The sequence below is a fragment of the Neofelis nebulosa genome, chromosome 15, assembly GCF_028018385.1.
Source record: "Neofelis nebulosa isolate mNeoNeb1 chromosome 15, mNeoNeb1.pri, whole genome shotgun sequence".
Classification (NCBI taxonomy): Eukaryota; Metazoa; Chordata; class Mammalia; order Carnivora; family Felidae; genus Neofelis; species Neofelis nebulosa.
This window is the reverse complement of record NC_080796.1, coordinates 30,701,471-30,716,505: the sequence shown is the minus strand read 5'-3', so window position 1 is coordinate 30,716,505 and position 15,035 is coordinate 30,701,471. Positions and strand designations below refer to the sequence as shown.

Sequence of the window (15,035 nt, the reverse complement as noted above, 5' to 3'; positions counted from 1 at the left end):
CATGGGTTCCTAAGCATCAAGTCCAGTATTTTTCTGGACCACTCTAAGAAAGTTCTAAGAAAAGTGATGGAACCTTTTCATGGAGAGAAATTCTTCATGAGAACCCAGAATAATTGGGAGCAACCCGGAAGTCAAGCAAGAGACACCATTACCCTGCCGTGCCCTGACCGCTTCTTTAACTGGGACATTTCTCAGGGTTGTTTGTGCAACTGGTAGCCTTTAGGGATGAGGTAACATATCTTCCCAGAGAAAGAGCAGGTTTGCTTACTGCTTGCTATAGAAGCATTGGGCTCCCTAAGCTCTGAGTTCCTCAGCTGCAACACAAAACCACTGTATGCAGAACATCCATCTAAGCCCATACATCACTTGTGTGATGCCACAGGCATGCTGGTGGATGTGCTGCTTGTTGTAGGCAATAATCCTTTGTATTAAAAAAAAAAGAAAAAAGAAGGGATTCCATTCCCCCAAATCACTCAGGAGCAAGAGTTTCAGAGCTGTTAATTTGACTCTTTTCTTTTTTATAGAATTAATTTCTTATATCTGAAACATTTTCTACAAAATTAAGAATCTTTAAATTTCTTTGGCTCAATTGTTTCAGAGTCCGACTTTGGCTCAGGTCATGATCTCATGGTTCGTGGTTTGAGAGTCTTGCATCAGGCTCTGTCCTGACAGCTCAGCGCCTGGGGCCTGCTTTGGATTCTGTGTCTCCCTCTCTCTCTCTGGCCCTCCCCTGCTCTTGCTGTGTCTGTCTCTCAAAACTGAATACACATTATAAAAAAATGTTTATATTTCTTGGGGCCCCTGTACGGCTCAGTCAGTTACATGTCTGACTTTGGCTCAGGTCATGATCTCGGGTTTGTGAGTTCGAGCCCCCCGTCGGGCTCTCTGCTGTCAGTGCAGAGCCCGCTTCAGACCCTCTGTCTCCCTCTTTACCCCTGCTCCGCCTCACATATGCTCTCACTCTCTCCAAAATAAATAAACGTTAAAAAAAAAGAAAAAGAAAGACTTCTATTTCTTTACCCAGATCATTCCCTATGAACTAAAAGGATTCAGAATTTTTAATATTTTTAATAATCCAGGAGCTTATGTGCCTCCTCACTGAAAAAGCATGTCAGGGATGGGTCTGAGATAAAATCCAGGTACCCCAAAATTAAGTTCCCCAGGTTATCCCTTGTGCCTTTATTAAAAAGTGGGGGAGGTGGTTCCTAAACAAAAGATGGTTTTAATTGCTTCCACAGTGCTAGATTGTGAACAATTGATTTGGACACATTCTACATAACATTTGTCAAGAAATCAAACATCTGTTTTTACCAGAATGTAGTCTGACCATTGTTCCCTCGCAGTTCGAAGGGCTGCCTGCCGCAGTTTCATCACATGGGCAAACCGGGAGCCTGGCCAATGCTTTGGTCCAATTTCATCAGGGTAAGATCTAAAATAATAATAATAATAATAATAACAGCAATAATAATAGGTTATAATTATTGAGTGCCTATATATTCCAGGCTCTGTCCTAAATGTTTATATGCACTAACTCATTTCAACTTCCATCAGCTCTAGGGGGTAGATGCTATTTTTGTTATCATCTTCCTCATATTACAGATAGAGAAGGAGGGATTAAGTAACTGGTGGCTTACTATGCACAAGAATCCTCATATGAGGGGCACCTGGGTGGCGCAGTCAGTTGGGCGTCTGACTCTTGATTTCGGCTCAGGTCATGATCCCAAGGTTGTGGGATAGAGCCCCGCGGTGAGCTCTGCACTAAGTGCGGAGCCTGCTTGGGATTTTCTCCTTCTCTTTCTCCCTCTGCCCCTCTCCCTTGTACGTTCTCTCTCTCTCTCTCAAATAAAAGAAAAAAGAAAAAGAAAAAAAAGAATCCTTATATGAAATATTTCAGTGGGTTCTAAGAAGAACCCACTGAATCCTTACAAGGTTAGTACCACCATTCTCTCCAATTCACAGATGAGGAAATTGGTATAGACTGGCTAAGTCATTTGCCTAATGCTACATAGTTAATAAGGGGCACCGTCAGAATTTGAATCCAGGCATAACTGCAGAGCTCATGTTCCTAAGCACTTTTCAAATATATTCTGCCATCAAATAAATTTAAAAACCTGGCGGCATAAAATATGAGTTTCCCAGAAAAAAACAAAGGTTACATTTACTTGGTCAAGTATCAGTAAAGAATTTCATAGAGCCTAACACATTGATCTATCCCAGGTAGAGTGAGAATGTGGAGCAGATATAATGTCATTGGAATCTCTATCAACATCCACAAAACAGTCAGGCCACATCAGCAAGTGGGTTGGCACCCCCTCAAGAACACTTCTGAAGGCTTCCAACTGGTATGGGGATTGATACTGTCACAGTAGCCCCAATCTGGCCATCATTTCAAGTTCTTGTAGCTGTGCTGGCAGTACATTTGTGTTAGACAATGAAAAACCACAAAAACAATGAGAACGTAATTATGGAAATAAGATTAATAAACCTATGTATGCACAGGAATGCTCTAAGATGTCTTTGCAATTATTGCTTCAGTGAAAACCGGTGGAGGTCCTGTTTTTCTCAATATATTGCCCCCAAATGCCTTCACTAATATTTTTCCCATTGACCTTGGCATACAATATATTTAGTCAAAACCTGGGTACAGAGAAAATGACCAGGGTACAAGGTAGGTACATAGTCTTTTCAGCCACTCTAATCAGGCCAAATTCCAAAAAAGCATTCAAAATCTTTTATAGTGTTCAAATTTCATTGTTAACTTTTGCTTGATATGTGGACCATATGCTGGGATTTGAGATATATATGTGTATACATATATAGTAAAACTATTATCTCGAAAGGAACAAAACCCAAAAACTTGTTCTGGAATGACATTTATTATTATTATTATTATTATTGTTGTTGTTATTATACAAATTTGGCTTTCAACAAATGACTTATCCTGGGCAAAAATTCAGGCAACTCAATTGATTCTACTTCTACAATTTCTTAAGCTAGAATTGCAGTGGCCTTGGGAACATTTACAATAGTCGGTTTTAAATACACTTATTCATGTTGTCACTCACTCCTTTGTTCATCCAACAAGTATTAATTTAGTGCCTGCCAAGAACATTGCACTGGGGAAAAATATGAAGTATTTGTATACTGTAAGCTCTGCCAAAAGACCCAAAACTTACTTAGAAAAAAGTGCATAAATTACATAGTTAATTAACAAAGTTAGCTAAGTGCATTGTCGTGTCAAAAAGGATGAAGTAGAAAATAGCAGCACTCGTGTTGAGAGAAAGGTAGATTTTTGTAACTGGAACGATTAGGAACAGCTAGGTGGGGTTTGGCATAAAATTTGGTTTCGAAGACAGAACGGGCCTTCCTGAAGAACAAACCTGCATGAGTAACAGCTTCAGGTTGAAAATACAAGGAACATTCTAGACAAAGCAGTTTCCTTTTTGGAAGAAGCAGGCAATATGGTTGCACAGCTGTTGGTGTTAAGTTCATGGAGTCTTTAAAACATAGAAGTCTGAGAATACCTCAGTTCAAAAACTGAGAATATTCATTTCAAATACTGAACTTCTTTCTGTGGGTACTGGAGAGCCATTGGAGTCCTTTTAACAGAGAAATTAAACCATGTCACTAGGGTTTTGGTTAAATTGATTTGACAGTATGGTATGTAGAATGACCTTGAAGGTGGAAACAACTAAGAAATTGCTATGGTTACGGGAGGAAGTAACCTAAATGTCCATCAGTAGGGGACTGACTATTCATTATCATTATGTACCTCTGTACAATGAATACTAAGAAGTCATAAAAATAGAAGATGGCGGCGTAGGAGGACGCTGGGCTCACTGCGCGTCCTGCTGATCACTTAGATTCCACCTACACCTGCCTAAAGAACCCAGAAAACCGCCAGAGGATTAGCAGAACGGAGTCTCCGGAGCCAAGCGCCGACGAGAGGCCCACGGAAGAGGGTAGGAAGGGCGGCGAGGCGGTGCGCGCTCCACGGACTGGCGGGAGGGAGCCGGGGCGGAGGGGCGGCTCGCCGGCCAAGCAGAGCCCCCGAGTCGGGCTGGCAAAAGCGGAGGGGCCGGACGGACTGTGTTCCGACAGCAAGCACGACTTAGCGTCTGGGAGGTCCTAAGTGAACAGCTCTGCTCAGAAAGCGGGAAGGCTGGAGGACAAAGGGAGGGAGAGCTGCTGAGCCCCCGGACGGACGGCAGAGCTCAGCTTGGCGGGGAACAAAGGCGCTCGCCAGCGCCATCTCCCCCGCCCATCCCCCAGCCAAAATCCCAAAGGGAACCAGTTCCTGCCAGGGAACTTGCTCGCTCTGCGCAAACACCCAACTCTGTGCTTCTGCGGAGCCAAACCTCCGGCAGCGGATCTGACTCCCTCCCGCTGCCACAGGGCCCCTCCTGAAGTGGATCACCTAAGGAGAAGCGAGCTAAGCCTGCCCCTCCCGCCCCCGTGCACCTTGCCTACCCACCCCAGCTAATACGCCAGATCCCCAGCACCACAAGCCTGGCAGTGTGCAAGTAGCCCAGACGGGCCACACCACCCCACAGTGAATCCCGCCCCTAGGAGAGGGGAAGAGAAGGCACACACCAGTCTGACTGTGGGCCCAGCGGTGGGCTGGGGGCAGACATCAGGTTGGACTGCGCCTCGCCCACCAACTCCAGTTATACACCACAGCACGGGGGAAGTGCCCTGCAGGTCCTCACCGCTCCAGGGACTATCCAAAATGACCAAACGGAAGAATTCCCCTCCGAAGAATCTCCAGGAAATAACGACAGCTAATGAACTGATCAAAAAGGATTTAAATAATATAACAGAAAGTGAATTTAGAATAATAGTCATAAAATTAATCGCTGGGCTTGAAAACAGTATAGAGGACAGAAGAGAATCTCTTGCTACAGAGATCAAGGGACTAAGGAACAGTCACGAGGAGCTGAAAAGCGCTTTAAACGAAATGCAAAACAAAATGGAAACGACGACAGCTCGGATTGAAGAGGCAGAGGAGAGAATAGGTGAACTAGAAGATAAAGTTATGGAAAAAGAGGAAGCTGAAAGAAGTCATAAAAATAATGAAGAAACCCCTTAATTATCACTATGGAATGATTATGAAAATATAAGTAAAAAAAGCAAGGTATATATATAATTTATGCCAAATTTTCACTATGATCCCATCAAATACAAAATATTTATACATATATGTAAATAAATAATATAACTATTTTACCATGTATGCTGGGGCAATTTATTTGTGAACTAAGGAGAACCTGAACTTGGCTGGTAGCTGCAAGGGTAAAGAGGAAGAGAGAAATGTGAAGCTCTGTCAAAGGAAGAAATGGCAGGTCCTTGTAACTTACTAGGTACAGAGACAACCAAGAAGTCATATGTGCCTCCAAGATTAGACCCCTGCCTGGCTGGAAAACTGCTTAAGGGAGTAGGGATAAATAGTTCACAAAATGTCTTGCTACTCACTCTGGTTCCTCCATAGGCCTCCACTCCACATAGTGATAGAACCGCTGTACATTTTTCAACCACTCCCTGAGTATTTCTGTTGTATTATCCACGTTGTGATCCGTGGCCACCCTGCATGAGAGAAAGAACAATATATCTCAGTAACCATCCAAAGAAAGAGGGGGCTAATCCCAAAGAGCCCGGGTTATTTGAAAGGTGAATGGCCAGTTCTGGGGGAAGAAATGTATATATGAAAATGATATCCCTCATGGTCCAAACGAGACAACGGATTTCTGAAGTGACAGATACTGCTTAAAATCATTTTTGTGTCACTAGTTCCTTAAACAGGGCTCGGCCAATAGTAGAATCTGTAAGTGGTTGTACTAAAATTGTATAAGCAGAAAATGAATTAAGCCAGAGTAGGCTAAGCCAGAGTAAGTTAGCCAGAGTAGGCTAACTAATCTTTTTGGAAATTTTCTTTGGCTTCATTTTTAGTTATCCAAGAAGTAAACTCTGTCTTTTAACATCCCTAACAACGATCTCAATTTACACAATAATTCAGTTGCATTTTCCTCTCAAGTTTGTTTTCGGATCACAGCAAAATTGCTAATCAGTGGTACTGGTATTACATACACTCGAGAGGAAGGTGACGATAATGATTCCCAATATGAAACTGAAAATCTAAGGTATTTTCACCTATTTTGGATTAACATTACCATTACTTACACAAAAGAGAGTACCTTCAGAAGTCTTCAAATAATGTATACAAAACTTGTTTCTACCTTAAAAGTTTAACAAACCAATCTGCTTATAAAAGATTTTAACTCAGTTATTAGAACAAAACCTTTTTAAAATTGTATCACAAAAAGAATTCATGCTGTATATAAGACATCTAAAACAAAGTTATAAAGAACACCTAAAAAGGAAGAGATGTATCAGCCAATTGGAAAAGACGAAGAAAGAAAGAATTATAATCTTGACATCAAATAATGTGGAATTCTGGCCAAAAAAAATACTAAATATGACAAAGAAAGATACTTTATAATGGTAAAGTACATAATTCACACCAAGGAAACAATAAATGTGAATATCCATGTACCTTCATATAGTACAGGGGCTGGCAAATTTTAAGACCAAGATAGTAAATATTTTAGGCTCACAGGCCAGACACTCCTTGTTGCAAATACTTATAACTCTGCCTTTGTAGCAGAAAAGCCGCCATAAGTGGTATGCAAATGAATGTTCATTGCTGTATTCCAATAAAGCTTTATTTACAAGAACAAACAATGGATCTACAGGCTGTAGTTTGTCGACCCCTGACAACAGAAACTATGGAGACTTCAAAGAAAAACAGGAACATTAATAAGAGATGTTAGTATACCACTTTCTTGTTTTAAAGATCTTATTTATTATTATTATTTTTTTTAATGTTTATTTTTGAGAGAGAAAGAGACAGAGCAAAAGCAGGGGAGGGGCAGAGAGAGAGGGAGAGACAGAATCCAAAGCAGGCTCCAGGCTGTGAGCCGTCAACACAGAGCCTGATGCAGGACTTGAGCCCACGAACCGTGAGATCATGACCTGAGCCAAAGTTGGACACTTAACCAACTGAGCCATTCAGGAGCCCCAAGATTTTATTTTTTTAAGTAATCTCTGCACCCAACGTGGGGCTTGAACTTACAACCCGGTGATGAAGAGCCGCATACCACACCACTTTCAGTTGAAAATGGTGCAAACGGGAGGAAGTAAATATTACAGAGAATCTATAGAACACAGTGAGACTATGCTTTCTTCTCATGCACATGTGGAACATTCACAATTGACCAACGATTACACTACACAGAAACCTCCACAAAATTGAAAGAAGATAAATATTCTCTGATAATAAAGTAATAAAACTAGAAAGTGGTAATAAAACAAAAAAATTCTGTTAACAACTCTCTATTAAATAATTAAGGCAGAAAGTCCAGAAGCATAAAACAGGAAAAGAGTAGAACAAATAAATTAAAATGTTTCTTTTTTAAAAAACGTTTTAGTTTTGGGGCACCTGGGTGGCTCAGTTGGTTAAGCATCTGACTTTGGCTCAGGTCATGATCTCGTGGTTTGTGAGTTTGAGCCCCTGTGTTGGGCTCTGTGTTGACAACTCAGAGCCTGGATCCTGCTTTCGATTCTGTGTCTCCCTCTCTGCCCCTCTCCCGCTCATGCTCTCTCTCTCTCTTTCTCAAAAACAAATAAATATTTAAAAAATTTTTTTAATGTTTTATTTTTGTAAAATTCCAGTATAATTAACATACAGTGTTATATTAGTTTCAGGTGTACAATATAGTGATTCAACAATGCTATATACTACTTAGTGCCTATTGTGATGTGTACTCTGAATCCTCTTTGCCTATTTCATCTATCCTCCCATCAACCTCCCTTAAAATTTTCAGGAAAATTAACAAAACAACCATTTATTAATCTAATCAAGATAGCCCAGGAATATAAAATAATTGACAAGGATGAAGGGAATATGATTGATATGAAAGAAATTATTTTAAAAATCACAAGCAATTACTTTTCACAACTCAAAAACTAAATTTAAAAACTGGATATAATGGAGGATTTCCTAGGAAGATGCATGTTAACAGAATTGACTTCAGTAGAGATGTAAAACTTAAACAGAACAATTACCAAGAAAGAAGTAAAGAAAGAGAAAAAAGAAAACATTAGGCCCAGACGGTTTCCTGGTAGAATTCTCCCAGATATCCTAATATAGTAGATATTTCCAATGCTATGTAGCTTGTTCTCCAGAGCTTAGGAGAAAAAAATGAAAATTCCAAGTTCTTTTAGTAATGCAAGTTTCCATCAACTGATGAATGGATAAAGAAATTATGGTTTATATACACAATGGAATACTACGTAGCAATGAGAAAGAATGAAATATAGCCTTTTGTAGCAACGTGGATGGAACTGGAGAGTGTTATGCTAAGTGAAATAAGCCATATAGAGAAGGACAGATTCCATATGTTTTCACTCCTATGTGGATCCTGAGACACTTAAAAGAAGACCATGGAGAAGGGGAAGGAAAAAAAATGGTTAGAGAGGGAGGGATCCAAAATATAAGAGACTCCTAAAAACTGAGAACAAACTGAAGGTTTATGGGGGGTGGGAGGGAGGGGTGGGTGGGTGAGGGTATTGAGGAGGGCACCTGTTGGGATGAGCACTGGGTGTTGTGTGGAAACCAATTTGACAATAAATTTCATATTAAAAAATAATGCAAATACGATATTAATATCTAAATCTGAGGAAGACACACACACACACACACACACACACACACGCAACTTCAGACCAATATCTTTTAATGAATATGCCACAAAAATCCTAAATAAAGTATTAACAAACAGAACCCAACATCCTATTAAGAAAACATTATATAGCATAGCCTAGGATTATTCATTATAAAAGGAAACCCATTAATATAATTCACTATATTAATGGACCAAGAAAAATCATATGATTACTTCTGTAAATGCTAAAAAGGTCTTTAACAAAATTCAACATCTATTCCTGATTTTTAAAAACCATACTGAATAAAACTAAAGCAGAAACGAAGGGAGGAAGGAAGGAAGGAAGGAAGGAAGGAAGGAAGGAAGGAAAGGAAGAAGGGAAGAAGGCAGAAAGAGTAAACAGAAGAGTCATGGGAAGATAGAGGTGTCTGAGATTCTTCAAAGTGAGTAAAAACGCTTCGATTTTATGGGCAATTCAGCAGTCCCTCCTGGAAGGAAAAGCCATGGGCATTAGCAGCAGCAGGGGTTCCCTTGGAACATGGCCTTGATAAGAGCAAAAGAGGAGAAGCGAACAGTGGTTACTTCGTCCATATATGGCTATTTCAGTAAATAGGACTTTGTTAAACACAATCTATGATGGCTCTTGTTCTCCCTACCTGAGCTTTTGGAAGTCACTGCTACTCCCAAAGTAACAAAAATCTTTAAAGGAGAGAATATTCAGAAGTGCTCAAGAGAAAACAATAAATTGTTAAGGAAAGCATAGTGAAGCCCCATGTTATATAGAGAGTAAACTTCTGTAAAACACCAAGTAGCTTGAAACTACGGGACTTAAGCCATAAGGTATAGAAAAATGGGGGATCGAGGCATATTACTAATATTCGAAAATCTCACTTTACAAGATCAGATATCTGAACTAAAACTAGCCTTACTGAAAATATTATTTCCAAAAAAAAGAAAATCTGGAGCTGATGCCAATGGCCAATCCAATCTCCTTTCAAGTCTCTTCTGGAAATCAGGTTAGAATCAGCTCCTCCTTTCAGGAGAAGGTCCAGGAGAGGAGGAGACCCGCAGACACACTTGGAAATTCCACTAACCAGATGGGGAGTGAGGTGATGTGTGCAGCTGTTGAGGGATATGTGCAGTGTTGTGACACCAGGTGATCACTTTCAGATGAAAATGGGATAATAAAAGGAGGCAGGAAAGCGGGCCAGAAAGCAACATGGAAGAGGCCAAGGGCTCCATCTAGCTTGCGATTGTGCTGAGAAGTGAAGAATCTCAGACTGTCGCTGACAATCATGTCCACTGTGATACATGGCCACAAGCCACCAGCCAAGTAGCCATGAAGGGCACTTTGAGAGTCAACCCATTCATCTCACTGCATGAAGCATGGGTAGAGCAATTCCTGAATTGGAGGATAAACTCTAATGCACATTAGTCTTTGCTCAAGATACTAGAACAAGAGTAAGTTAAACCAAACAAGATAAAAAAAATCTTGACTGCAGTGTTAGCCAAAAGTTATGGGAATTCTACATGCTTGTCCAATTACTATAAATAGTGTGGGCAAATTCACACAGCATCTACTTCTTTCCTTGGTTGCTGTTTCTTCATTACACTTTGCCCTGCCTACATCGATGCATCTCCTCATCATTTTAACAAAGTTGGTCTCATTGTATGAAAATTATTTTCCTGGTGTACGACTAAACAACTCCAGACTCTGCCCAAGTATCCACTACTAACAAACATCCTTAGAAATGAGCTTCTTGGATGTATGCAAAAGTGGATGTGTCTAATTAAAAACAGGGGCATGTGAGTGGCTCAGTTGGTTAAGCATCCGACTTTGGCTCAGGTTCTGATCTCACAGCCCGTGAGTTCAAGCCCTGCATCGAGCTCTGTGCTGACAGCTCAGAGTCTGGAGCCTGTTTCGGATTCTGTGTCTCCCTCTCTCTCTGCCCCTCCTCTGCTCACATCTATTTCTCTGTCTCTCTCAAAAAAGTAAATACAACATTTAAAAAAAAGACAACAGAAGCACAGATTTGAAATATTCTCCTTCTTGAGTGCAAAGAATTGCCTGTTCAATTACTTCCCCAAACTGTTAAGATTCTTTTTGCTCTCAGGCTTCGTGGCAGATGAACAAATCCTCCAGATGTGGTCGGAGGTCCATGCACACCGGTCTTTGATCTCCTGCCCTGTTCCAGGGGAAGAGCAGCGCTGACCACACCAGCCCACTGAGGAAGACTTGCCATCCCCCCTCAAGACAAACTGCTCTGTCCCTCCACGCCCCTGGCACAGGCGAATAAACAGAAACCCAGGGAGACACTCTAACTGCTGCCTTTTTCATCCCTCTGACCAAAAATGTGTTTCCGTTCGAATCCACAATCATGAAAGCACACGGGCGCTGGTCTACACAGAGGGCTGGGGAGAGAGATAGCAACGGCCCAGATGTGAGGTCCCAGGGGGAAACACAAGTCTCAAGTGAACACCTCTATTTTCAGAGCCCTGGAGAACCGTGTAGTGCCTACCCTGCTGCAAGTTCTCCACAAGAAAAGGCTGCAGCTGGGAAGGCCTTTCCCATCAAGCTAAGAAACTGAGGGGTCAAGATGTATGATCCCCTTCAGGGGAAGCCCAGGCATGTCACCCCACAGAAAGCTCCTTCCAGTCCCATAGAAACTGAGCCTTGGGTCTGCTAGCCTTCTCCCTTCAGGCCAGGAAAGGCACCCAGCAAGGTAACAGACATCACTCAAGGGCTCCTTGAAGAAAACAAATGTGTGAAGAGACATCTGGAGAGGTGATTTGCCTACGATTTACAGTTGCTTACATCAACAGCCTGCTTCCTCTCTTCCCTGGGTCTCTCTGGCTCAGGATGAGACAGTCCTCACATAATTGATTTTCTTGGAAGGTCACCATGCGACAGTGGCTTCTCTTTAGCTCTAAGAAGTACCCTGGTACTTGACCTGCCGGCCATGAAGAGGGCTGCCTCCACCAGGAGAGCTGTGGCCCTGATTCACCTGTGGTGCTCGCGGTCGGTCGCCTCTCTGTCCATTGGTCCTTGCTGGCTTTCTTTTGAGCTAGTATTCGAAATGGAAGAGCTGATAGAAACACGTGCAGCATCCACTCAGCTTCAGAGGAAAGTCTGGGCCATTACTCACCATAATGCTGGCTGCACCTCCACTTTCTGATTCTGCTTCTCGTTCCTATTTCCTGTTCTCTAGCTGTGCACATCAGCAAAGGCCCACGAGTCTCAGATTCAAAGTCGAATGAGGAAAAAGAGAAGCACATACTGCAAATACCATCAACACCACAGTGCAGGGCATCTCCTTGGTTAATGAATTTCCCCGGGGCCAGCAAGTGCATTGTCGCTGTTACAGGGAAAAGTGAGAGTTCATGGAGCAGACCAGTAAATAAACATGTCTGCAGGATGATATGATTTTACTACTCGGCTGGGCCAAAAGAAAAATATTGAGATTTCTCTGGCAATGTCTAAACACACTGACATTTCTCCTTGTTCCAGAAGGTCAGTTTTCATTCCTCAGTCTTGGCTCTTAAACTAACAGCCAACTTGAAATAATTAGAACTGACTCATTTATTTTTACCACAAGTCCTTCCGAGGTTGTGAGGGCTAAACTCACATTGGTAAGTGTGGGGCCACTGGAGCCACGTTGAGGATGCAGACTGGACCTTGCAGCAGGTGAACCACAGATGTTGAGGACATGGTCCTCCCGATTACTTGCATCTGCACTGACCCTTAGGGAATGTTCTCAGCTTCTCTGCCACCCCAGAAAGCCCAGACTTCTAGTGCTACAGAACAACAGGGCTGCAATCGGTGGGCCACGACAAAGGCGACAGTGCGCAGTGCTTGATCTTTGCTGCCCCAGAACCTGCAAAATACAAACCCCAGAGGCTCAAGGAAATGGTGATGGAATGAACAACGAGGTTAGTCATCACCCGGACGATTCACACCATGACTAGTAAGTTGGCAAAAGTGAATTTTCCAACTTGGGACTTCAAAAACTGAACTACCCTCTGAACTTGTTTTCATCCAGCAAGGAAGACTCATGGATGTAGAAAATAAAGAGCTCACACCTAAAAATAAGATTCCACTTTTTGAAGCAGACAAATTTATTTTCGTCATCAAAGTCCCACCACCTCTTTCTCTGCTCTCAGGCGAAGCCTCACCAAGTGCTCTGCCAAGGGGAAGAGATATGCTTGGCCACTTGGCAAAATATGCTGATAGATTCCTGCTTCTTGCTTACTGTGCAGAGCTGTTTAAAGACCTAGAATCTGTCTGCTGGGTGAAAACTAGATCTGAATATGGTTGAGGAGATGGACGTGGACCAGGGGCTGGGGATTTCTCCCAACGAAAGCCTTTTCCTAGGTCCTGCCATATCAATTAGCAGCAGCTCCTCCCAAAGAACTGAGGAATCAGGAAAACTCACTTCTCACGAAACTCTCCTCACCAACAAAATAAATGTTTCTACTCCCTCAACATCCTTCCTCCAGATGTCCCATTTAATCGCAGAAACAATCACAGGCATTGCACATCTGAAGACTGGATAAGAGTGATATAAAAGACAAACAAAAAAACAAAACAAAACTCTGTTTCTGAAAATGCAATCAACCAAAGAATCAATTTCATTCCTAAAGGATAGGAAAAGGAAATGGTAAAAATTGCCAACTGACCAGTGAGAAGTCAATTCAAGAGCCCAACGCCATCGTACTGAAGTGCAGATGAACTTAATCAAACATATTACAAATTTCTTGACACTTTGGTATTCTGAGGTATAGTTTGCCTCTCTTGGTGTTAAGAACCCCTCACCTGTGGACAGGCACTAGCCCATTCTGAGCCCTATAATTACATCACCCCATGTTATAGAAGAGAAGGCTGAGGATGAAAGGTTATGACTTGCTCAAGTCATGCGAAGGGTGGATGTCAGAGCCTGGACTTTTCCTTCGGATGCCCCATCCCAACCCTAGTGCAAACCTCCCCCACTGCACTCACCTGTCAGATCGGAAGGAATTCTATGCGTTGACAAGGACATTGATCAAGAGGACCAGAATGATCATCTTAGAATGAAAGATTGGTCCCCGTTTCCAGAGACCCCTTGTCATACTGGAATATGTTCATACCTAAAAGTCCTGCCTAAAAGTTCTTGTAGGATATAAACAGGCTTTTATCTCTAAACCCTGGATATCTGACTTCTCTGGGAACAATGGAAAACCTAACCTTTCTGGGCACACGTTCTAGCATGGCAACAGTCTGATGGAGCCCGCGTGTGTCCCTTCTCTCACACTCTTGGCTCAGACATAGTCGGTTTCACTCCTTGTCATTACAGTGTTATAATGCACAATGTTACATTGGCTTCAGGTGTACAACACAGTGATTGGACATCTCTACACTTATGCTGTGCTCGCCACAAGTGCAGCCACCATCTGTCACCAAGCTTTGTTGAGGTTCATTTCAGCATAATTTTCCTTGGAGTCAAAACTCTTGGAATTCTATGAAAATATCAGCAGCAGTGTCTGAGACAAGATAAATATGTTTCTCATTTGTGTAAATACTCTTCTTCCTGTTTTTCTTCTCCTTTGCCCTTTGTTTCTTCTTCCTGTTATTTTTCACCCACTCCTCATTTCCTCTTTTCTCTTCCTTGCTGGATTTTCCAGCTCTTTTAAGTTTTTCATTATGTGGGTGTGCCCTGAAGAAACGGAATTACTAGTGGAACATGTTCCTGCATGGTCAACTAGAGACCTGATACTAAAGAGAGGACACACAGGATCCAGGGACACATTCTCCTGGAGCCCTAAAGCTCTCTACCCCCCAAACACCTCAGGCTAGATGGGATGCCCCAAATCTGTAATTACACATCGATTCTCTGCCCACACTGCCAGGATTGTCTTTCTCCTGCATTGTGATTATCCGGTTCTCCGTCTTTCTCCATTACCAGATTCTCTTCCCTGAGGACAGGACTATGCCAGCACCTAACAGAGTTTACTGTGTAAAACAGGCACTAACCGGGGCGCCTGGGTGGCTCGGTCGGTTAAGCATCCGACTTCAGCTCAGGTCATGATCTCATGGTCCGTGAGTTCGAGCCCCGCGTCGGGCTCTGTGCTGACAGCTCAGAGCCTGGAGCCTGTTTCAGATTCTGTGTCTCCCTCTGTTCATGCTCTGTCTCTCTCTGTCTCAAAAATAAATAAATGTTAAAAAAAATTAAAAAAAAAAAACAGGCACTAACCATGGGCCTGATGAATGAGTGAATGAATGAATGAACAATTCAGGAAAACTTTTCCCAATAAAATCCAAATGCCTATAAAGGCTGAGCA

At 42.2% G+C, this 15,035-nt stretch overlaps 1 protein-coding gene across 2 annotated transcripts in view; it reads right to left on the bottom strand.

Moving 5' to 3' along the window:
* The window catches only part of COLGALT2 (collagen beta(1-O)galactosyltransferase 2), a 112,437-nt gene that overhangs the window by 41,329 nt on the left and 56,073 nt on the right, over positions 1–15,035 (bottom strand). For both annotated transcript variants that reach the window (XM_058701030.1, XM_058701029.1), the window contains exons 2-3: positions 5,473–5,583; positions 1,312–1,429 (exon numbers count right to left, since the gene is read on the bottom strand). In XM_058701030.1, the coding sequence (XP_058557013.1) occupies positions 1,312–1,429; positions 5,473–5,583 (229 nt within the window). The remainder of the gene's footprint in view (positions 1–1,311; positions 1,430–5,472; positions 5,584–15,035) is intronic.